The sequence below is a fragment of the Malaya genurostris genome, chromosome 1 (genome assembly GCF_030247185.1).
Source record: "Malaya genurostris strain Urasoe2022 chromosome 1, Malgen_1.1, whole genome shotgun sequence".
Taxonomy (NCBI): domain Eukaryota; kingdom Metazoa; phylum Arthropoda; class Insecta; order Diptera; family Culicidae; genus Malaya; species Malaya genurostris.
The window spans coordinates 7,778,783-7,803,011 of record NC_080570.1 but is presented as its reverse complement, the minus strand read 5'-3'; the positions used below and the strand labels follow the sequence as shown (position 1 = coordinate 7,803,011).

Below are 24,229 nucleotides of genomic sequence, written 5' to 3'. Positions count from 1 at the left end.
AGACTTCAGTGTACTGATATGCATTGAAGAAAAGAAGACGAAACGCCAAGAAGAAGTGAAGGAACAAATAAAATCAGAAAAGCTCTCATTTGAGAAATCTATTCGATATTTTAATTTTGTTTATCTTGAGATATTTTTCCCATACTTCTCAAGCCTTCTAGTTTTAGAGTTTTAGAAACAAATCTTAACAAAATTTCAATTCATGCGTCAACAAGCTGCTAATTCAAAGTAGAAATTCAAATCATGCACAAAGAAAGAAAAAAAAACGGTAGTCACAAGCAAAACACGAGGAGTTAAATGGAAAGTAGCTGCAACAAAAGAACAATCGAAACAAAGGAAAGACAATAGAGCAGCACAATCAAATTTTGTCATCGTCACTGGAGCACTGCAGAATTAAAATCAAAAAACCACAAAATCGAGCCAAGACAGTGGCGGGGCTCGTTCGTGATTTTCTTTCATGCTCAAGCTTGTCCATTTTGACAGGGTGTGTTTTTAAGACTTCAAGCATAGTAGGCTACGACAATCGGTGCAGGTGCGCAGGTGTGTATGTGTGTGTGTACGTGTTAGTGCCAGTTTCGTGCATTTGATGGAAGGTGCGTGGCATTAAGAGTGAGTGAGTGAGCGAGCGTTAGGTTGAAGTATCGTGGAAAAAGATTTTTTCGTTTCTAAAGGAAAAACTGCTTACGGAAAAAGTGAAAGATAGGGAAAAATGTTTTTTTTTGGCAAAAGTTTTTCTTCGTTTTTTTTTTGGTTCGGTTGCTGCTGCAAATGGATGGTACTTACGCTGGAAGTTCACCAACTGCCGCTCCGCTGTGGTGAAGTTCGTTGTTTGCCAGTGGTGGTGGTGGTGAAGGAAACGATTTCGATGGGTGAGTACATGGTGAGTGATACACAAAACGATTGCGAAACGAATGACGGTGCATCGAAGGAAGAAGAAACACATGGTATTCGTGGTTAGAGCAAAAGGATTCTTTTATGTTATTTTCTTGGGTCAGTGGTCGCTGTGGTAGCCACCATTGATTATGGGGGTAAATTTACCGAACGGACTTTTGGAATTATGACGACATTGATCGGGCCACCTGTTTCGGTTAACACTTCGGTGAATTCGATTCAGGGCAATGAGTTCCAAACGAAACCATTCCACAGCTGTTATTAATACCGTTTTCGTTTTTGAACCTAGACGCGAGCGACTCTGCGACCCGAGAAAATTTTCAGAGCGAAACTACGCGATTGGAGTTCAGTCTAGAGCGACCCCAGGTTGCTAAAACAAACATCTCAAAAGTTGTTTGGGCAAACTCTTGGTCCTCTCGGGCTGCTCTGATCAAAAAAACGAAAACGGTATAATCTTCGTTGAAAGAAAATTTGTCGATGGCTACTTGGATAGCAAAACAGAAAATCAAACTCGAACATCTAAACTCTATCGTAATTTGAAATTCATTTAAGTTTTCTGTGTTGACATCAAGTAGAATTGCGAAACCGACCGACGTCCGTCGCGATTCAGTCCAATTCGCTGTGCAAATTTACCCCCGCGGCAGGCAATGGTGGTTGTCATTGGCAAACGTTGGTAACCGTATGCAAACCGAAAATTCACCGCCGACTGTGGTCGGTTCGAAGTTTCAATCGTTGCCAGACAGAACGAAAAGTCAATTAATTATCGAAAGAGGCAGTGATTTCAGGGTTCTGTGTGTTCAATCGGTTACTGTTTTCAGTGTAGTTTTGGGTACACTTTTTAATGTTTTTCAGTTTTGCGCGGAAGGTCGCTGATTCTTGGAGACTTCAAACGATGATGATGTTGTGCATGTGGGTGAGTTAGTGTGTGAGTGCGTGAATGTGTGTGTATGTGTGTGTGAGTGTCGGATGACGCGTAACGACAAAAAATAACAAATGTGTATTTAGCTTTGCATTGATTGTTTAATATTGAAGCTGTTCGTGGGTTTCTACTGCGATTACTGGGGCAGGGTTTATTCAACATCAAATGTGTTTGACAGTTCCGTTCTGTCATTGCTCGGGAGATTTATTTTGTTCAGTGTAAAATTACGATTTACATACATAAAGAAGATAAATAAAAAAAACGTGAGTACATTGACGAGGCGAGGGTGTTGAATGCTTTTGCGGGGTATTTTCATTTAACTTCCAACAATATCTATTTAACGTGTACGGCAACGAGATAAGCTTTCTAGTGTAAAAGTGACAACGGGTTGTTTATTTTTTTTTAAATTGTTATACATGTTCAAACACGGTGACGATTTACGAAATGTGTAGGTACAGTACAATTATTGTGACTGATTCGACACCGAACAATCTGCCGTCGAACCCGTGGAGCAGGTGACGGACCCCTCGGACATTGATTCAAACGCGAAACATGAAATAAAAAATAATAAAACATGAAACCATGATGGTGACGAACTACTTACTCCGGTGGTGATCCTCTTAGGTTGAACGACGTAAAAGTGACGTCGACCCGCTGGCCGGGACCTGCTAGGAAGATGTACAGGCACTGACGCGAGTGATTCGCCGGATTGGTGAGCAGTGGTGCGTTGAATGTTCCGTTCGCTGGTCCGCCAGCCCGGGATACGAAAGTTTGGTCACACTCTGCAGGACGAGAAAAACGAAAATAGCATTCAGAAAACGTTGTATTTGTGTCTTTAAGAGCTCGAAAAAAGCAAACGGAGCCGGTTCTCTGCTGAACATTACTCACAACGACAAACATCAATGGCATAATAGAAATATAGCATAAATATATTTTTAATGAACAACTTTTCGTCGAACAAAACCAATAAAAAAGCAAACTAAAATGATTATTGACTGCGGTTGACACCGACGGAATATGTTTTCACTCACATAGAAAGCAGTTGACGAGGTAGTTTTGATAATTAGATAACATTATTTCTGACATGAATCATGAAGGAAAGCTTCTGTCTTTAAAATGGTTTTATATCCAGTTGCTTTGCATCATAGTAAAAAGCTTGGCTTTTCCATATCGGTTTCTATTTAAGTTGATGATTAATGATTAAATCCGGAAACTAAGATAAAATTATAAAGACATCTTTAAAAAACTCGCACGTAGGAAACACAAAAACTAAAAATAAATAAAGAAGAAAATGAAAAACATAAATCCAAAAACTAATATAAAAAATACTAAAAACAAGTAATATGAAAAAAAGAATATATCACTAGAAAAAGCAAATTGGTATACCGGTATAAAGAGAGCGCTTCTTTTGTTAAAATGGAACACTAATTTCAAATGGAGAAACAAAAAATTATCCCAAGTACTGGCCAATAGAAATGTTCGCCTTTCGAAGCAAATCAATGAGACACCCAATTTTCGAATTAATTGTAGGAATTCGGAGTGCTACCCAGCCGTATGCGTGGCCCATCGATGAAAACAAAATGATAGTTGGAAAGGGTCAAGTCTTGTGAATACGGCGGATGGGTAGCAGCTCTATCAGCCAAGTACTTTGATTATATCTTAAACTGGTTTTGCCGTGTTTTCTGTCCCATTCTGGTCGTTTTCAGATCAATGCATGGTTCAAATTGATCTGTAGCGATAAATATCAAAAGTTTCATCAGGTTTTATAATCTCATATAGCACATCACAACTGAGGCCACCAAACACGGAGTATTGTCATCTTGCCGAATCGATCTGGTTTTGCAGTCGATATTGATGGTTGTTCCGGATGATTTTATATCCATTTTCCATCGTCAGTAAAAAATCGATGCAAAACTGATCTACTTCCGTGTCTTTGAAGAAAAATTTCACAAGTGCTTTTACGGTTCCACATCTATCTTTCATTCAATTCATGTGGCACCCATTTTCCACACTTTTGGAGTTCTTCCATAGCTTTTGAACGGTCAGAAATTATTTGTTGGATGACATGTAACATTGCTACCATTCGCTTTTTTTAGTAGTATCATCTAAATACAATATTGCTTGTAAATGGAAGTCTTTAATTTTTTCATAATCTTCAGCGTTCCTCATTTTTCACATCAAAATCATTATCCATCTTTTTCAGGATGATTCTTTCCATAAATCTTCACTTTCTGATACTAAATTGGACATTTTAAACACGACGAAAAAATATGATGTTGTTTGATTTCAATTGATGTATATTAAAAATGTTTGGCAGAAGTCATACCATACAAACAAAAAATATTAAGGCTCGTTCACACCAAATGTTCATTATCGACACATTTGTATAATAACGCTCACTTCATACCAGCATACCTGGTACTGAAAAAAATAGAAAACATGAAATAGTAACTACACTAAACTGCGGATTGAAGTTTTGTGAAAATCGGTCCAGCCTGAGATTCTGAGAAATTGGAATGATTTCCGGTTCAGAGAAAATGATTTTATTATTTCCAGTCCTCTCAAAACCGGGAGCGACGATCCGGTCAATGTATGTATTTGGTCATCAACTAAACACCTACAAACCTGCCCAATTAAAGAAAACTGTACGGTTAGTTGAAAGTATTTTATTCAATTTTTGAGTACCTTGTATAGGAACAAGCTCTTGAAATTAATTTTTTACACTTATCAACCTGTAATTCCGGAACCGGAGTCGCATTTTGATCAAATTTAATAGGGTTCGAGGGAATTGAAAGACGTTTCATTTGAACCTAAGCTTGTGAAAATTAATTGAGGGGTCTCTAGGAAAATCGAGTGCACTTTTTAAATTTTCTGTATATTTTACCCCGTTACTCCGAAACCGGATAGAATTGAATAGCAGGCAATGGGCCTACTGTGCCTTTCGTTTGAATCTAAGTTTAAGAAAATCGGTTGAATTGGTCTCGGAAAAAATCGAGCTTTTTTGCAAATTCTTACCTCGTTGCTTCCAAGCCGGAAGTTCGATCCAGATAAAAATCAATAGCAGGCTACGAGAGCAAAAGACGTTTCATTCGAATATTAAGTTCGTGAGAATCGGTCCAGTCAATCCCGAGAAAATCGAGTGCATGTTTTGGTTACATACATTCACACAGACATTTTGCGTATTCGACGAACTGAGTGGAATGGTATATGACACTCGGTTCTCCGAGCCTCGATTCAAAAAAATGGTTTTCACAGTGATTGCATAATCTTTCTATATGAGAAAAGCAAAATACAATTGCAAAAAAAAGGATCTAAATGACAGAAAATGTAAAATAAGAAGAAAAAATGATAATGATAGAAAGAGTCATGGAAGGGTAGTCAAAGTAAAAGAAACTTGAAAAGTAGACAAATAAAATTGAAAATCAAGAATAGAAAATGAAAATGGGGAAATACGAGAACAGACTACTGAATTTGAAAAATTCATAATACAAAATAGAAAACAAACGCAAGCTAAAATTTTTGATGAAATGTACAGGTCTTCTGCAGGTAGGTAAGAGAGAAATTCAAATACTGGAAAAGCAATAGATTATCCATAATCAAATGAAATATAAAGGACAATGGAAACAAGAAAAAATGAAAACAAAAATTAGACAGCAAAAAGGACGGTCGAAAATAGAACATAGTGTAAAAAATAAAACAAAATGAAACCAAAATATTAGTAAAAAAAATTAGGTTACCAATATAAAATGCGGACTAGTGATAAATGATTTGGAAATGTACAGTCGAAATGATAAGTAAACGGAAATAGACAATATGCAGTCGAAAACAAATGTAGAAAAAAATTGATTATGTACTCAAAGAAATTCATACTTGAATCGACATGAATAAGTTCAAAATAAACTTGTTGTACATCCAATTCTCCTTGTATGCGGTTTTTTATGAGAATTTCCAAGGTGTTGTCATGTGAATTTTTAAATTTAAGTGATTTTCTTGCTTCGCCTTAGATATGCACGAAACATCAGGTACTGGTGATATCTAAAAAAATTACTTCTTGTCCCGATGTAACATACCTGGCATCAAAAATGAATTTCGATTTCGGAAATCTCAAAATTTTTCTCTCTTTAGTTCCAAGCTGGTGATGACATCAGATCTCAATTTTTCATGAATTAAAAAGACATCTTGCGAAAAAAAAGTCTATATGCGAATTTTCAAAGCTATGCGATTTTCGATTTTATACGGTTTTTATGTGATTTTGTTATGCGGTACGCGGCCAATTAAGGATTAATTATTCTATTCTGAAATTTGGATGTTTCATGCAACACTGTTTTCTAGATAACATTAGATCTCGATATTTCATGCACTTCTAAGACATTTGACATAAAAGAATTCAGTTTTTAAAAAGACTGACTGAGCCAAATTAATGAAAAACTTACAGAACTTACTTACAGAAAAGATTAAGATACGCTCAGAGACAGGACTCGAACCTGCGTTCTTATGCATTCCGTGCATAACACGGTTAGGCATAATAGAACGTACATCGAACATGGTCTACATCCTGGCCGTCTACTGGGTGACAAGCGATTATAAATACACTCTCCTACTCAGTGCTTGAGCGGAAAATAGGTATAGAGCGAGAAGACTAGTGTTTGATGAACAGAGAAGATGTTTGGGTTTATGGTACCGGTCTGGAGACGACCAGGATGTAGATCATGTTCGATGTACGTTCTACCATGTCTGACTGCGTTTTAGAGTGTCTATAACAAGATTCAGAGTGGCGAAATGGTAGGTGATGGTGTCTCTTAGTGTATCTTTTTCCAATAAATCATCTTTTCTGTAAGTTTTTCAATCATTTGGCTTTTCCAATATAAATTTCCACTCAGTCATTGCAAAAACTGAACTTAGTTATGGCGACTTTACGTCAAATCAACTAAAACTAATAAATCGACAGAAGAATTCGTTTCCCCCCCTTTAGTGATTTTTTAAGAATGAACATTTTCAATTTTTGACGTCATTTTTATTCTCTTTTTTGTCATGTTCATTTTAAATGATAGATCTACAATTCTATTTTTGACTGTAAATGAATTCATGACCTTTTTTATCGTAATTTAAAAATTTATTGAATAAAAATGTTCACAAATTCAAAGTAGCCACCACTTTTTCCCTTTTTGCTGATAATTCAAGGATACCCATTTTGAAAAATTCGGCTGGCTTTATGGAAATCTACAAATCGATTCATTTTTTGACTTCATCGTAAGTGTAGAAGTGCTGGTCAGCCAGGCCTTGTTGCATCGACCGGGACAAATAGTAATCGATAGGAGCAATGTTTGGGATATACACGGCGGTTGAGGCAGGACTTCTCATTGTAAGTACACTACGGTCTTTTTACTCGGTTTTATTTATGCGGTTTTTTCACGCGACTTTACGTTTCATGCAATTCTAAGACAGCCGTCTCAATGTCGTTTTTTTCAGGAAAATGTTTTTGTGAGTACACCATATCTTAAAGTTTCATGGATTTCTAAGACATTCGGCATAAAAAAAAAATTATCAATTTAAAAAAAAAATTTAGTCCTAAAATCGATTTTTAAAAAATTTTTTTTTGCGATTATTTGAAATGTGGACGAATTTCCAAAGTTACGGGGATTGCCGAATTCACGCGGTACGTATCACGCGCGTAAAAAGAGACCCTCCATATACAGAACATGACCTTCAGACCATGAATATTCCGAACGGCCGTCAATGAAGGTACATGGCTGGGGTGTCCACATATTATCCGACGTTTTTGATTGTCGTCATTAGCCTACTTTTCATCGACACTAACAATTCGATTCAAAAAACCTTTTCTTTTGTGCCGAAGGAGCAGATGTTCGCACGTAAAGAAGCGACGTTTAACGTTCCTTTGACTTCAATTCATACGGCACCCAATTACCTACCTTTTGGATCATTTCCATCGCTTTTAATACTCTGAGCGATTTTGCAAGTTCTTCTTGTGTCTGATCGTGTCAGATGAGTTCTAGTTTTCATCAGGCTATGGAAATTCATACATAAAAGCAACGGTGAAATTGAATGATTTGCGGTACGGATTGGTCCACCATCCCCCGTAATCTCCAGACCTGGCCCCCAGCGACTATTTTTTTTCCAAAGCTGAAATGGTTTCGCCACTGGAAGAAATTTCCGTTGAATGCTGAGGTCATTACAGAAACGGAAGCCTATTTTGAAGGCCTTGATAAATCTATTTTTTTAAAGAGCATCACAACCGATAAGTCAAGTGTATCGCTCTAGATGGAGATTACACCGAAAAAAAAGTTTTTGCGGTGGAAATCGACTTTTTCTTTGTTTGGCCCGGGACTTTTCATTCTATGTAGTAGTTATTCTGAAACTGTATGACCGTAGCTGTTCCATGTATATAAGCAAATGTACAATATATTCATTCATATACATATTAATTTCAAATTAACCACTACTGGTTTACAACATTAAAGACGACCCTTTGTTATTGGCACCCTATTATTCATTCTGAAAACTAATCTTCTTGATAGATATTTCTTTATCAATATTTCTTCTTCCATTTCAGACTGAACGAAGATGGTTTTAATTGAGTTCTGATTGTGCAACTTTACAATCAGTATAGTACAAATAACGGGATGGATATCAGACAGTTTCCCCCCTCGGCGGTTGGTCGCCATATTATTGTACGCTATTAGTTCGCCATTGTGATATTCGGGGGGTCGCAGAGGCGAACCATCCACATTATATTTGATCTGTTCGGTTCGGTTCGGTTGGGCCGACGATGAGGTCATCAATCAATCAGTGTCGACCACCGGTTGGCCTAAATGCAAAGGCTGTTTGTTAGTTTGGGCATTTGGAGAATCTGGCTCTGGCTAAATGTAATTGAAATTGGAAGCAGCCGACGAAAAGTTTTAATTGAAGTAGGCATCGACCGATCTGATAAGCGTCTCCAGCTGTTGCCAGATGCACAGCCGTCATCGTCATTGGCTGTAATTAGTACAAGCTATTGAAATAAACGACGGAACATGCATTAAGCTACGGTTTTACTTTTATCATTTGTGATTCGCGTCGACATCGATTCGAGTTCTACGGATGGTAATAATTTTTTTTCAATTTTTCGGATCTAATTCAAATGTAATAAGCAATACAGCAATAAGCAGCTAACTACGAAACAAGGTGATACCAAAAATCTAGGTCTAAAACAAGTAAACACTGGGGCTTCAGTAGGCGTGTGTTTTGTGACGTGGAACATCGAAACTAGAGGCGCTGGGTGACCATTGAAGTCCCGTCGCGTAAGGGGCTTTTGTCAATACAGAGCTAAACAACGGATTTAACGTGTAACAGTAAATATCTGGGCGCAACGAGTTGCCGTGGCAACTGTCGCAAACACTGCGATAGCAACAAATGTGAGGTGAGTGATGAAAACGTTACGTGAACAGTTACTAAGAAAAGGAACGGAAACAGCTGGTCAGAGTTGGTTCCGTTTCAACAAATTACACAACAAGTTAGTGAGTGTGAGACAGAGAAAGAGTGAGAAATGTAAGAGCCTTGAGTCAACATACTTGGCGCCTTGGTAGGTCTGGACAGAGGCTCCAAATACTGCACCATCGAGATACGGGAGCGCGAATCGGTGTAGCCACTTGGGACGACTCCGACCGAGATGTCTACAAGCTCACCGGTGGCTTTAGTTTTTATTTTTTCGTGGTAGTCATGGTGACCGTGGTGTTTTTGTGTGTAGATGCGTGTGATTGTCGAGTAGTAGATCGCACAACAATGGCAGGCACCCAGCAGACCACCGCCGCAGTAGTAGGCGGCGCAGGAATCGGAAGGAGTTTTGTTTTTTCGGTCGGACAGTTTCATTGGTTTTTTATTGTTTGGGTTAAAAAAATGTGCACAGGGAGCGGATTCAAACGAGCAGTTTTGAGGAAAAAGAGAAAAAAGAGAGAAAGAAATTGACGATTAGTACAGAGCACGATGAGGAAGTAACAATGGAACAGTTAGTGTGGCAATGATGGTATGTTGACAGTATTTACAAATCATTTACAAAAAAATGTCGCGAAAATGTTGCAGCCATTTTGCAACATTATGGTTCGGTTGACGGCTATGCTCAGATAATTCCAAATCATGCTGGTTATTCAAAAAACTACAGAATCTTTGAAGTTATTGGATCTAAATCTTCCCAAAAATTTCAAAGTGCTTTCTTCTCGCTTGCTCAATGACAGAGCGGTTCTTCGCGTTAGAGAAGATTGCCACTATTTTTTCGCAAACAATGTTCTTATCATTTATCTTATCTATCTTCGAATGTTATAAACCAAATTATGAAACATGTTGATGAAACTATTAAGTCTTAACGAAAAATGGTAAATTAATTGATTAGATTTATTTCTATATCTATCTATCAAGAATTATGGAGAAAAATTCTACGAATGTCAACTACTATTATATAGATGAACACATGATCTCTAATGTAAGATTGATTTCAAATGTTTTCAAAATATCCCTGAACTGAACTTTTGGTAAGGATGTCAAGTAATTTTTTGACGGAGGACTATGCCATTGTTTTCACTAGGGTGTCACAAGAACGATTTTTCATAATTTTCCCAAATACTACATGGAATGAGACGTCCCAGGCCTAACAAAGAAAAAGTCGAATTTTACCGTAAAAACTTTTTTATTTTTCAGTAAAATCTCTATCTAGAGCGATACACTTGACCCATCGGTGCTCTAACATTTTGAGGCCTTTTGAAAAAAAAAAGATTTGTCAAGTCCTCCAAAATAGGTTTCCGTTTCTGCAGTGGCCTCAGTATTCCACGAAAATGTCATTCCCTGGAGAAAACTTTTAATGTTTGGAAATAGATAATAGTCGCTGGAGGCCAGGTCTGGAGAATACGGCGGATGGTGAACCAATCCGTACTGCAAATTATTCAATTTCACCGTAGCTTTTATGCATTAATGCGCTGGTGCGTCTTTTTCCATAGCCTGATGAAAACTAGAACTCGTCTGACACGATCAGCTGCTTTTCAAACACTAGTGGGTAGATTGACATGAAATTTGGAATTGGGCCATCTAGAGGCTTGTTCTCAACAAAAATATACACGGTTCGAAATTGTTCACGTCTTTTCTGTGAGAGGCCCGGGACTTTTCATTCCATATAGTAACTCTTCGGTACCCTTGAGCTCACATTCCAAATGAGGAACCATGCAGCAAGTGGTCATGTTTTGATCACGGAAATGGCAAATTTAGAACTAGAAATTGTCTGATTAAGATTAGAAGGACAGTGAGTTCGGAATTGAGTATATAAATATCGAAAGTTAAGAATTGTGATTTGGATGTTAAGAATTATTAATTCGAAATTCCGATTTCGAAATTCTAGAATTTTTGATATTTTGAGATTTCTGAGTATAGAACTAAGAAAACTAAAAGTGAATGGGAATTAAAATTCGAAAATCATGAATTGAGAACAGGAAAATGATCATTAAGAAAAGCGAAACGAGAATTGGAACTTGAGAAATGAAAATAAGTGTAGAAAATCGAGAATTGAAAATCAAGAATTGAAACCCCGATTATTGAAACTCGAAAATTGAAGATTGAATATGTAAAAAAGAGAACTAAAATTTTTCAATTGCGAATAATGCTTCGAAAATAGAAAATTGGGAATATAGAACTAAGAATAAAATATTTAAAATATCAGATGTGAGATTGCAAGATTGAGAATCGAATCTAAAATTTAAAACTAGAATTAGCTAGCGAAGAAAATTATAAAAAATCAGAGGAGCTTCAAATCAGTACACTAAAGTCTCTTTTTATGCGATTTTTAATGCGAATTTTCAAAATTCTGCGTTTTCTGTGCGAACTTTTTATGCGGGTTTTAGATGCGAATTTTGGAAGAAACGCGATTTTCTTGTTTCGTCTAAGAAATGCACGAAACGTTGAGATCTAGCGTTAAGTTAAGTCAACCCTGGGATTAAGAGTTTTTTATCAATCATCGCTTCTTGAATCATCGCCTCTTTGACGGCGGGTCAGCGGCCAACTCAGCTGGCGTCGCCTCGGCGGTTTTGTGTCGCCGAGCCTAAATGGGCTTCGGTTACGTGGCTGCGCCACATCAATTATCCAGGAGACATAGAAACAAAAGAAATAATAATGTGATGTATTCGAAGTTACCCTATCGGCGAAATGGTTTTCGGTGAAACGACTTTCGGCGAAATGGCTTTCGGTGAAACGACATTCGGCGAAACGACAAATTAAGGTTTGAGACTCGCAAAATTAGTAATTAAAAACTGAGAATTGCAGATGAAAATGAAAACTGAAAATCAAACATTCGGAATTATAAGTTGAACTTTGAAAATTGAGTAGCAAGAATTTTGAATTGAAAATCAAATCGATTGAGAACTGCGAATAGATAATTGGGAATAAAGAATCGAAAATAAAGAATTAGAAATGGAAAACTGAAAAAATTTTAGAAATTAGAATACGAAGATTGAACACGGGAAATTGAGAACTGAAAATGAAGAATCAACAATTGAGAACAGAGAATTAGGAATTAAGAATAGAATAATTAAAATCAAAGAATCCAAAATTGATAATCGCGAATTAAGGACAGACAAAAAGTAAGAAGTGGGAATCTAATCTAGTATTGGAAATTAAGAATTGGGAAAATTCGGAATGGAAAAATCTGAGAAATTCGAAATTAGCGAATAAGTCGTGAAAAAAAATGATGATTTAAAAGAGGAGACTGGCAAAAAAGTTAAAACCGGGGTAAAAGAAATGACATAAATAAAGGGGAATTGGAAATATGACATCAAGAAATGAAGAAGTTTTTTTTAAATAAATGGAGTTAAAAAATTAAGAGCCGAGAATTGGTAAATAAAAAATGAGAATTTAGAGATGAAAGTTGAAAACTAAGATGAAACCAAAAATTGGGAATTGTACACTGCATCTTGAAAATTGAGTAGAAAGCACTTTATATCGAAATTCAAATTAATTGAGAGCTGAATCGGAATTGAGTAATGAAAATGGAGAAACTAAAATTAAATTTGAGAATCAGAAATTTCAAAGTCGAGAATTCGAAATTGAGTATTGAGAACTGATGTTTAGAATTGTAAAAATGCATTTCTAAAACATTTAGCATATAAAATAAAACATCTTTCGTAGTTCGACTCAAATTCGATATTTTGAAAATTTTTTGAATCGTAATTGGAATTGATTTGAAATAAAGCGAAAAATGATAACTTGATACTTCTGAAATATATCACTTAAAAATATCATATAAATTTATTTCCTGCGTTTAATCCAGAAAGACAACTTTCCTCAGAACGAAGTTTCCAAGAAAACTTGTAGATTTTTAGCTACTAAGCCTCAAAGTATTTGCTTAGGTGTATCTAAAAGGTAAAAGGTAAAAGGTATCTAAAATATTTGTGGTATTTTCCGTTTACAGAGTGAAAATGCAAAAATATCTAATGCGGCTTCTCAACATCGTTTTGGCTCGTGTGCTGTCTGACCTCGCTCCCGCTCGTTCGGACGCCACATCAATTATCCAGGAGACATAGAAACAAAAGAAATAATAATGTGAGTATTCGAAATTACCATTTGGGCAAAATGTCTCTTTCTGCGAAATGACCTTTTCGGTGAAAAGACCCTTTCGACGAAATGTCCTATAACTTTCAACGTGAAATGGCTTTCGGCGGAATGACCGCACCCTTTTCTAAAAAATTCGAATTCAACAAAAAATTTCCGAAGCAACTCCATATCTTGATGTTTCATATTTTTTCAAAACATTTGACAAAAAAAATTACTCCTTAGTTTTGCGATTTTTTATGCGAGGCGTTAGGCGGATTTTTTATGTGAATTTTTAAAATTATTCGGATTGTTATACGAATTTTCAAAATTATGCGGTTTTTTCAATGCGATTTTTTATGCGGCACGCAATCCCCGCATGAAAAAGGCTTGAGCATGCAGAACGCAGGATACATAAATTCAATAATCAGAATTGAAAATTGAGAGCTGCAAACTAATGAAGAATGAGAACAGCGAACTGAGAACTGGAAGGTGATAATCGAAATTTGGGAAAGGGCAATTCAGGTTTTAGAACTGAAAACTAAGAAACTGGAAATTGAACTAACAAGAAACAGAAATCGGCTAATATATAAGAACTGAGAATTGAAAAATTAATTGATTAATTGAAAGTTGAAGATTCCGGGTTCGACAAATAGAACTGGGCATTGAAATTTCGAATTTCAAAATCGAGAAATTAGGCACCCGAATTCCGCACTTCAAAATTTGAAGCAATAAACAGTAAAAAAATCCGGTAACCAAAACCTAAAATTCTTTTTAAAAATTAAAAGAAGAAAGAAAATATCAACATTAAAAATTGAAAGTTGAGAATGGACAAATGAGATTCGAGGATTCAACTATCGTCGATCAGAAATTCGAAATCCCAAGCTTGAACTCGTGAATCCCGAATCCAAGTTAGAAATACAATCTTAAAATTGTATCTTCAGTTCGTTTTCCATCATAAGAATGAAAAACTCTGAAATTTGGATAAGTTTCGCCTAATTTTGTACTGAGAAATCGTCATACAGATTACTTAAAAATTAACCACATATTGATTTTTCGATCGAATCTTAGCTACCTCGGATTTTGCTAGAATTATTAAGAACACAAATGAAATACGATCGAAAAATCAATACGTCGGAAATGGGATTGATTGAAACTTTTGTTGGATTTGTATCTTAAATTGGATTCAAATATTTTACTTAAGCAACAACTACAATACTCGTCAAACTATGAATAGATTAAACCTACTGTTTTAAAATATTTCTACTTAAACAAAAGATGATTTTATGGAAATTTTATGGAAAGATTGGAAAAAATGTGTGTAATTGTGAAAAACTATTTCTTCTGTACAATATTTTAAACAAGAACCCCTTATTTTTAATTCCAAGCGCCCATAAAAAATTACACAGCAGGCATTGCTCAACGTCCAGCACATCGACATATCCAGAGCGTAATATACGAAAATAATCGGGTAACTTTGATTTAAAATCGACAGTACTTTTGGGTTTCGGGTTTCCAAACAAACAACGAAAAATCGAATCATTTTTTGATCCATCCACTGAAGCATTTTTTTTTCTTGTCTTAGCAGGCGTTGTCTGGCGTCTTATGGCTTTACAAAAAGTACACGCTACCACCAAAAATGTTCCCCTTACCGTCGTTTGGGTTTTTTTTACAAAATTATCCCCACAGGAATCCAGCTGAAGCAACCAAGCGAGAAGAAGTTCACGGCCCAGCAATTTAACTCCCCGTTTCGGTGCCCTGCACGGGCTCCCGTCTATTTAAAATTTTATTTAAATAGCAATGTTCTTCTTTTTCTTCTTTCGAGTGCCTATTCCTAACGGCAGTTCGAAAACTTTGTAACCGATGAGCATCAGTGGAAAAAATACACAAATAAAAATAATATTGATACAAAACGAACGAGAGATGTGGGGGTTCTGGTAGACCTCCTAAGAGAGGAACTCTCGAGCAATTTAATATCGGCATCCTGAGTTGAAAATTTCCCCGCATTCAATTTCACTCAGAGCTTTAATTTTATTAACTATGTGGCAGTGTGTGTGTTCTTCGTCTGCGAGGAACATGCGAAGCCGGATTCCCTAAATTGACGACAACACAACCGTGAAAGCGAACCGTCCGGGAACGTCTAAATTATGTATATCGAGCGAGAAAAACCGAAAGTTTTCGCTGCCATTCAGTTCCGACATTGACAGCTGATGATGCGAAGTTGCGAATCGATCCGGTCGGTTTTTCCTTGTTCCATCATCACTTCAGAAACATCCAACTGAACATCACTAAGCTGATGGAAAAATGCTGCCTGAACTGGTGTCTCACTTTAAATTGTTCCGAGCAGACCGTTTTCGACACCTTTCCTCCACCAAGGCCGTATTCTAATTTAAGAGCCATCTGCGATGAACGAAAAAAAAACGGTTAATTATAGCGGCAGGTGCCAACAGAGAGCCTCTGCTTACTTTGATTTGATTTCATCAGATTTTTTTTCCCGGTACTATTCCGTTCAGTGATGCCAGTTCTACCCCGTGGATCGACGGATGAGTCTGCTCGTCACAATGTGACACAATAGAATCTGATTCATTTTGACATGGTTTGATATCTAAATTTGAAAAAAAATATTGCAATGCTCCTATTATGTGCGCCTATAGAAACGTAAGTTCACATGATTTTTTGAAAATTCCAGTCAAGTCAAACTGTGACACCTCGTGTGCACAAACCGTCTTCTACGTCAAGACAGTGGAACTACACCCGACATTATTCAACTGGTGCTTCAGGAATATGCAGTTCCGTTCCTCAAGCCTAAACGCAGAAAAAACAACTAGTTCTCCTGTGAGCATATTTGCTGCTGGACATTCGTAGTTTGAGTTTCGCTTTAAACAAGAGCGATTGCGTCATCCAGTTGCTGGTCGTTTGCATAGGAGGAAAAGGAAACGAAAAGTGGACAACGATGGGGGAAGATTATACAAAATCAGCCGTTCAAATGACTTTAAATGTTATATAAAGTGCTAATAAGATTACTTCTTTGTAAATCAGAGATAAAAATCATCAGTTCTGTGTTATTTTCGAAGTGCGAATTTCGCACTTAACGAGCGCAAATAAAGCTAGCATTCCACAATATGGCCCTTCTGGAAACCGGAACTTAATCCCGTTCAGCATTTTGATAGTTTCTTGCACTCGAATGTTGAGATTTATCAAATATTGAAATATTTGAGCGATTGTACGATTGGCGTTACGACTATATTTATGTAATGATTTCTTCTAGGTCAAGGCTCAAACTTACAAATGACTTGGAATGGCGCTCTGCTTCCTGGAATACAAACGTAATATTCCGCAACCAAATAGTCATTTCCAAAACTCCAAAAAGCCACTAACGGTCTTATTCAGGACCCCAAAAATAACGTAAAGAACTTATTTTATCTAATTCCTAGCACACAAACGCAATCTTCCAAAACCGAATGGTCCTTTTCAGGACTACTAAATCTTAAACAGTCAAACGGTACCAAATCAGATAATATCTTCAATTTACGTGACCTTCCTGGAAGTATGCACGCTATTGTTTTTTTTTTTATCTGATCCAGCCTATTGCGATGTTATGGAGGAGAGAAAGCTTCTGATCTGAACCGAACCGAACAAATGACCAGAATTCCCCACTGCTTCGGAAAGGATGGAGGCGCGTGGTTGATAGATTGTTGTTTTTGTTCTATAATCATGGCATTATTTCCAAGCATTTGCTGGAATGGATTTTCGAAACTCATACGAAAAGTACCCTTCTCAGGTTTCCGAGCAAAAACCTCAATCATAAATTCAGCGAGCTCAGGTGCCCGCTGGGGAGGTCTGCTCGACTCACGACACACAACAAAACATCGCCCTCGTCCCCTTTTCTCCCATGGAGAGATGTAATTCGAAAACATGAAGCCCATCATGATGTGTATACGCGTGTGTGTGTGGAAGTCATAATTAAATTTCGTTGCCGATTGCACCGTAAACCACATTTCATTTTATTACAGCGCAGCGGTGACTGAAGGAGAGGTGAGACGACAACGACGGCGGTGGATCGTCCCAAAATTTCGGTAACAGGTGACCACGACCACGGCTGAACATAGGAACATTAGCTGATTCTAGAAATCCACCGAGAGCGTGAGCCCGAAAAGCGGGCAGGGCTTTAATAACTCCGACAGAAAAGGCGGCATAATATTTCCATTTGTAATCGGCGAATGGAAAAACAGGATGCAGCTGCCACAATCAGCACGAGAAGTCATACGGCGACTGGTTGTGGGGTGAGAGCGGCCCAAGGTTGTATTAAATATTTCGCAATTATCATTACTAGCTCTGTCAGCGCGCGGAATATCGTTGGCTTTCGTTGGCGGCTTGCCAGGATCTGCGAGCGGAAGTAAATGCGATGCGGTGATTAAGGGATTACGAATTAAATTATTTTGGATTACGATGTATTCAGAAAATAATTGGGAAGCGGCCCCCTATCGGTTCCATGCACAAACTTTTCGAACAACGGTCATTTGTGGCTGTTGGTAGTTATCAAAACAGAGATACTGAAAGTAAGCATGCTCAAAATGGGTTTCTGTTTTTCAATGCTAGACAAGACAACATTATTTTTTCGAATCTCCGATAAATCGAATACAAAAAAAATTGACAGCAACGAAACATTTTCAGATCAACACACAGGATAAGGCTACTGTGATCGATAGATGTTTTCATTGGAGAATTTTCAAAAGGTTGTAGCTGCAAGTCACAGTTTCTTCGAGGACGTTTTTCACTGTTTGCCGAACGTAGTTCGAATGTATTGGGAATCCCTTCTGCCATAATAAAAACTACTTACAGAAGCCATATATTCAATGCACAATATACAAATAGACATTAAACATATCAAAACACTTTTAATTCAATAAAAAATAGACTCAAATTTATTGAACTTACGCGAAATATTCCAATTGAAAGTATTGATAAATTTTGAAGAATTTTACTCTGTCTACCCCTGGAGCTTTATTGTTGCATGATAGAAGCGTAAGTGAACGTAAGAACCATGGGAAGCGGCTATGCGGTTCTATTCCGGATGAGAGGCTTGGGGGCGATATCGAATAACAAATTTTTCGAAAATTGATCCTTTTCGTTTCGTTAACAAATTTTTCGAAAATTGATCTTTTTCGTTATATTTTTATTTTCAAATCTTGAAACGTGATAGAATGTAAACATTTAAGATCATGCATTTGCAGAAAGTATACGTTTCATCTGAGGCAGAACCGTAGGATCAAGGATAGTCCGTCAAAACTATTTTTTTCTAGAGTTTTCTCCAGGGAAGGTGGAGTCTAGTTTCTCAGATATCGAGGTCCTGTTGCAAACTTAATCAATATTTTGAAAAGAAAGTTAATTATTCTGTAGTAAAAAAATACAAAGTGAAATGCTAGGAACTACATTTCTTTCTGTTTACTACCGATTTTGCAGTCGATTGATTAGTATACAGGACGATTGCATGGTTAATGCTACGATCTTATCTAATACCAATACACTGAAGTCTTTTTTATGCGAATTTACGTACCGCTTAAAAAACCGCATGAAAAAAACCGCATAACTCTGAAAATTCGCATGAAAAAAAACGCATAACTCTGAAACTTCGCATAAAAAAGTCGCATAAAAAAACGCATAAAAAAAATAACCGCATACAAAAAGACCTTAGCAAGTCATTTTTTATGCGAGTTTACGTACCGCATGAAAAAAAAACCCGCATAACTCTGAAAATTTGCATAAAAAAACCGCATAGCTCTGAAACTTCGCATACAAAAAAGGCGCATAAAAACCGCATAAAAAAGACCGCATAAAAAAAGACCATAGTGTACTAACTCTTCTTCCTGGTCGGTTCTCAAACTTACGAAACATGGATTGCATGACCAGCGCCTTGTACAATTAAGTCTCTTTATCTGTGGTTTTTTTATGAGACTTTTTTGAGCGAATGTTTCAAAGTTTTGTGGTTTTCTTGTTCCGTTCTAGAAATGCACGAAATTTCCAGATCTAGTGTTATCTCGAAAACAAATTTTTGGTCGACTTTTCAGGACTTAAATTTTTTTCTCGAGATAGCACCAGATCTCGACATTTTCTGCATTTCTAAAACATTCGGCATCGGAAAAAAATTCTCATTTCGGAAATCACAAATTTTTCCGTGTCTCAAACCCGATATTAAAAAAAAATTTTTTTTTAATGAATTTTTAGACATTTTTCCTTAGTTTTGCGGTTTTTTAAAGCGACATTCCAAAGTTTAGCGATATTTTAAAGCGAATTTTCGAAGTTATGTGATTTTTTAATTCGATTTTTTATATGGAACGTATCTCCAGCACACAAAACAAAAGACTTGTGTGTACTCTGAACCGCAAATACGGGGTTGATTACTGGCACGAAAGTATAAATATGTTGCGTTTAGTTTCAAGAGCCATAATTTCGAGAAAAAATTCAAATATCAGAAATCTCTTGAGTTTCGTTTTTTTTACATATTTCAATATCACCTGAAATGCCTCGTGCATGCATGGCTTCATACGATTTCGCATCTCTAGATAATTGTTTTAAACTGAGTTTGTCATGAAACCAAATATACACATTTTTGAGCTTCTAAGTTATCCACTTATGAGAACAATGGGACCGTTTATTTGATTTTAAGTTTGCAAAAATCGATTTGAGAAATCGGAGTGGCTTCTATTCTAATTTTTGATCACTATTCCAGGTACTTCCGGAACCGGAAATCGGGAACCGGTATAAATCAATAAACAAGTTTTAAAGTTGGCTGCTGCATGAACTTAAATTACCACGCAACCGGATGAGTTATGTTGTTACAACACTTTCTTAACGGGAAACCACCTACCAGTGCGACGGGGTTGAATTAGGAGCGTAGGGAGTAGGTTTGTAGGCTTGAATACTGATTGGCTATTCGTGTTAGAACATTATTAAGCCTGTGTCAGAAGAAAGTGATCGAATTTTGTTCTCTAGTACGAGAGAAATCATTTTTCTTCATGACAACGGCCGGCCAAATTTGGCGGCATAGTTCAAAAACTATTTGCATAATACCTTCAATTTTGGGACATTGCTAGACACTTACTGATAGATCCAAAGACACGATTAAACGGTCGAATTTTGATTTTTTTTTAAATAGAATGCTGACATTAATAAGATCGACAAAAAATAATCAAAATACAATAATCATTGTGAAGATTTGTCGCTAACCTCCAACCAGCGAACCATGACGGTAATCTATCGTCGTTTTCACCAATAATACACCATCTCAAGTGTTCCGGTTTGGCTGTGTGGGAGTTAACCCTCTTCTCTTTCCTTTCCCCCTTAAGACACGACGGCATTAATAACCGTTTCCGGCGCATCTACCATTCATGAATAAACGCGGCTGCTTCGATGGTGGCAAACGTCATGACAGTCGCTGGTGCAAGACGGTGTAAGCGTTGGCGTGACGTAAAGCAGTAAATAAATCACTCGAAAGCTAGAGCATGGATATTGTTTCCAACAATCCGAATTTATTGCCTGGTGGCTTCTGCCAAAAAGGACGTGTGTTCCGACGAAGTCACGGGGGGAGCCTTTTTACTACCTCTTCGGCGAGTGTGTATTTATTCAACTAGTGAGCCGTTCTTCACTTCAGTCGAAGGAGGCGCTGTCTGGGTTTTTTCTTTTGCGTGAGAATCGTTTATGTCACGAAACAGCGCACATTGTGTTGCTTCTTAGTTGTCGATCCGTTAGTCAAACAGCAGCAGCAGGCTATGAGATTGGAATGCTGTTTTCGAAGGAAAATTAATCGATTGCTAGAATCGTAAATAAAGGCTCGCACTGTTGGTGGAAGACGACGGCAGCGTTCTCGTTCCCCCGTAGTTATAGAAACCGTTGGTGACAAATGGGAGATATTAATGTTTGTATTTTCGCTATGCGGCATATTAAATTGAAAAACTAGAACATATGAATTTGGGTACATTCCTGTTGGAGCAGAGAAAAACAAAATTAGTTTTTTTCTTTTACTTTTGCTCTCGTAATCTTGAGATTATTTGAAAAAGTTTCATACGCTCCAACTTGCTCTGCAATGCAGTAACCATAACAGATTCTAATAAAAACCAGACTAAGGTATTTTTTCTAGCACACACACAAAAAAAAAGAAAGAACGGGAAGGACAATTAAAGTGGATTTATAATGCGGCAACTGTTTTACGACCGAACCGTCAACTCGACAGTGCACGGATAGACCGAATTCAGCGTTTTGGCGAAAAAATTAGTTGATTTTCTGATTTTAGTTAGTTATTTTTTGAGACAACTAAAAAAATCTTACTTTTGCTAATTTAGATTTTCTATTTCTGATTCCCTTTATAATAATAAAATATTTGTTGAAATGGCTATTTTTTTAGTTAAATTCACCAATTCAACGTGCTGTCATTTCTTAGCTAAGGCACACTTCATTTCCATTCAACTAATTTTTTAGTTGAATTAGAGAATTAAAACGTTGTTTTCAACCAACATAAATGGTTGAATTGGCTTCTGCAATTTGCAGCTATGTGGCGCACTGTCACCGAAAAAAAAACGTTAACACCGTAATGACTACTAGCCACTAGATGGCACACTACGGTAGTCTTTTCTATATTGGCAGGTATAAATACGATGTTGTATTGGAGAAAAAGACATAAGCGAAACATAAACTACTTTTTGAAAATTTTTCTTCTAAATCGCTGCTTTCTTCATTCGACTTCGCGAAATCGACTATCTCACTGAAAACTTTGAGCACTCGGAAAACAAAAACCGAATACAAGTAATACACCGGACGGCGTAGCCCGGAAGGTTGGAAGATTCAAAAAACATCATATGACATATACAATTAGAGTGCAACATTCGAAACTCACTTCTCTGTTCCGCGTAAACACATTATTTCGCACAATCGCTTCAAATGCGCACAAATTCTGAATAAATACACTTTCCACTAAGAGTTTACGTCATTTTTACAAATCGAATCAGCAATTTATATATGGATATATCGTAACACATGCGAAAAACATCAAAACAATTTGCAAGCAGTTTCAGCAAGACTGTCCTTTTTAGCTTTTTAATGGATTGTTTTGCTTTGACACTTCTCATGGGTTTTTGCCTAATAAACTTGTTAATTAAACCAATTTCATTTTTGTGTTCTTTGTGCTGTCCTTCAGTAATGATGGTGATAGATAAATAGAAACAAATTTTCTGATTTTAATAACAAATTAGTTGTCAATGAGAATTTCGTGTTGGATTGAAATATTGCTGGTTTTTGTCCAGGATATTCGCCAACTAAACAAATTCTCTAGAAGTAAGAGTTTTTTCCAACAAAGTAAATTCTCAATTTTAACTAATTTCATAGTTATTTTGGAAATTTTGTTGTTAAAATCAACTAATTCAAAAATAGTAATACGAATTAGGCACAGAGCTAATTTTGGTCGTTCCGTGTGGTAATTTTCATCTGTTGCTTGTAAATACATACTGGCTCTCGGGATTTTATGGTCGCCTTTGGCCAATCTTTTTTATCTAAATTTTATTGTTTCATTTGAAACCCTGGTTTGAAACATTTTTTTTAAGTAGTAACAATAAGTTCACCACAAATTAATTGGTTGCTTAAAGAGGTGAGTGTGAAAGAAAATTTATGGTAATCCAGAGTATGAAGCCTGAGAGTTTGGACGCCTTCGAAAATGCGTAATCGATCTATTCCACGAATGTATCTAATTGAACTTGCAAAAACCATGCATCTCTTCTTTTTGTTCTTCTAACAGATGATATAGTTTGGAGCCATTCGCAATAGCTTCAAGCGATAGCTTGAAACCTTTCGAAAAAATGTTTAGATCATTAAGATAGTGTAAAAATATCAACGATCCTAGATGACTTCCTTGCGGTACTCCGCGGCTAGCTGCAAACGGTTCCGTTACGGAGTTTCCTATTTTTTATTTGATGCTTCTTTTAATCAAATGTCGCCGATAAACCGGTGTAGATAGTGTCCACTTGTAGACGTGATTTCAGAGATCTGATGATGAAAGATGTGTAAGATACCAGGTTAATACTACATGGAATGAAAAGTTCCTGGCCTCTGTATATTCTATTTTTGAGAACAAGCCTCTAGATGGCCCAATACCAAATTTCATGACAATCTATCCACTAGTGTTTGGATGACAACTGATCGTGTCAGACTAGTTCTAGTTTTCATCAAGCTACGGTGAAATTGAATGATTTACGGTACGGATTGGTCCACCATTCCTGGTATTCGCCAGACCTGGCCCCCAGCGACTATTATCTATTTCCAAACCTCCAGGGGAAGAAATTTTCGTCGAATGTTGAGGTTATTGCAGAAACGGAAGCCTATTTTGAAGGCCTTCACAAATCTTATTTGTTTTTTAAAGAACATCAAAATGTTGGACGACCGATAGGTCAAGTGTATCGCTCTAGATGGAGATTTTACTGAAGAATGAAAAAAAAAATTCACGGTGAAAAATCGACTTTTTCTTTGTTAGGCCCGGGACTTCTCATTCCATGTAGTACAATTATATTTGCCGAACCGAATGTGTTTGCTATGAACCTTGAAAACTTTTCAAGTAATCCAACTTTAGCGTTTAAGACTTTTTCGAAATTGGTTTAGGAATATCTGAGGAAATTTAACGGAATAAAAAGCTGCGTTTTATTGGTAAAGCCATTTTCTAGAATATCAACAACGGATCTTTCCGAATTGTATCAATAAACTCATAGTAAAATACAGTACTCATAGTAAAATACAGTCTTAGTTTCTCGAAATACATTGAGAAAGTTGAGTGAATATTAATTTGGAGATTTTTTGGTTACGTCACTTTTACGATTACTT

The 24,229-nt window shown here is 36.7% G+C and overlaps 1 protein-coding gene across 9 annotated transcripts in view; it reads right to left on the bottom strand.

Annotated features, from left to right (window-relative positions):
* Positions 1-24,229, bottom strand: part of LOC131431200 (cubilin) — a 229,885-nt gene that overhangs the window by 37,061 nt on the left and 168,595 nt on the right. For 7 of the 9 annotated variants that reach the window (XR_009229658.1, XM_058596789.1, XM_058596829.1 and 4 more), the window contains exons 5-7: positions 9,379-9,498; positions 2,415-2,592; positions 784-810 (exon numbers count right to left, since the gene is read on the bottom strand). Coding sequence is in view for 8 of the 9 variants with exons in the window: in XM_058596789.1 (XP_058452772.1) it covers positions 784-810; positions 2,415-2,592; positions 9,379-9,498 (325 nt within the window). In the remaining variant the exon portion in view is untranslated. The remainder of the gene's footprint in view (positions 1-783; positions 811-2,414; positions 2,593-9,378; positions 9,499-24,229) is intronic. The other 2 variants (XM_058596806.1, XM_058596814.1) reach the window with 2 other exon arrangements.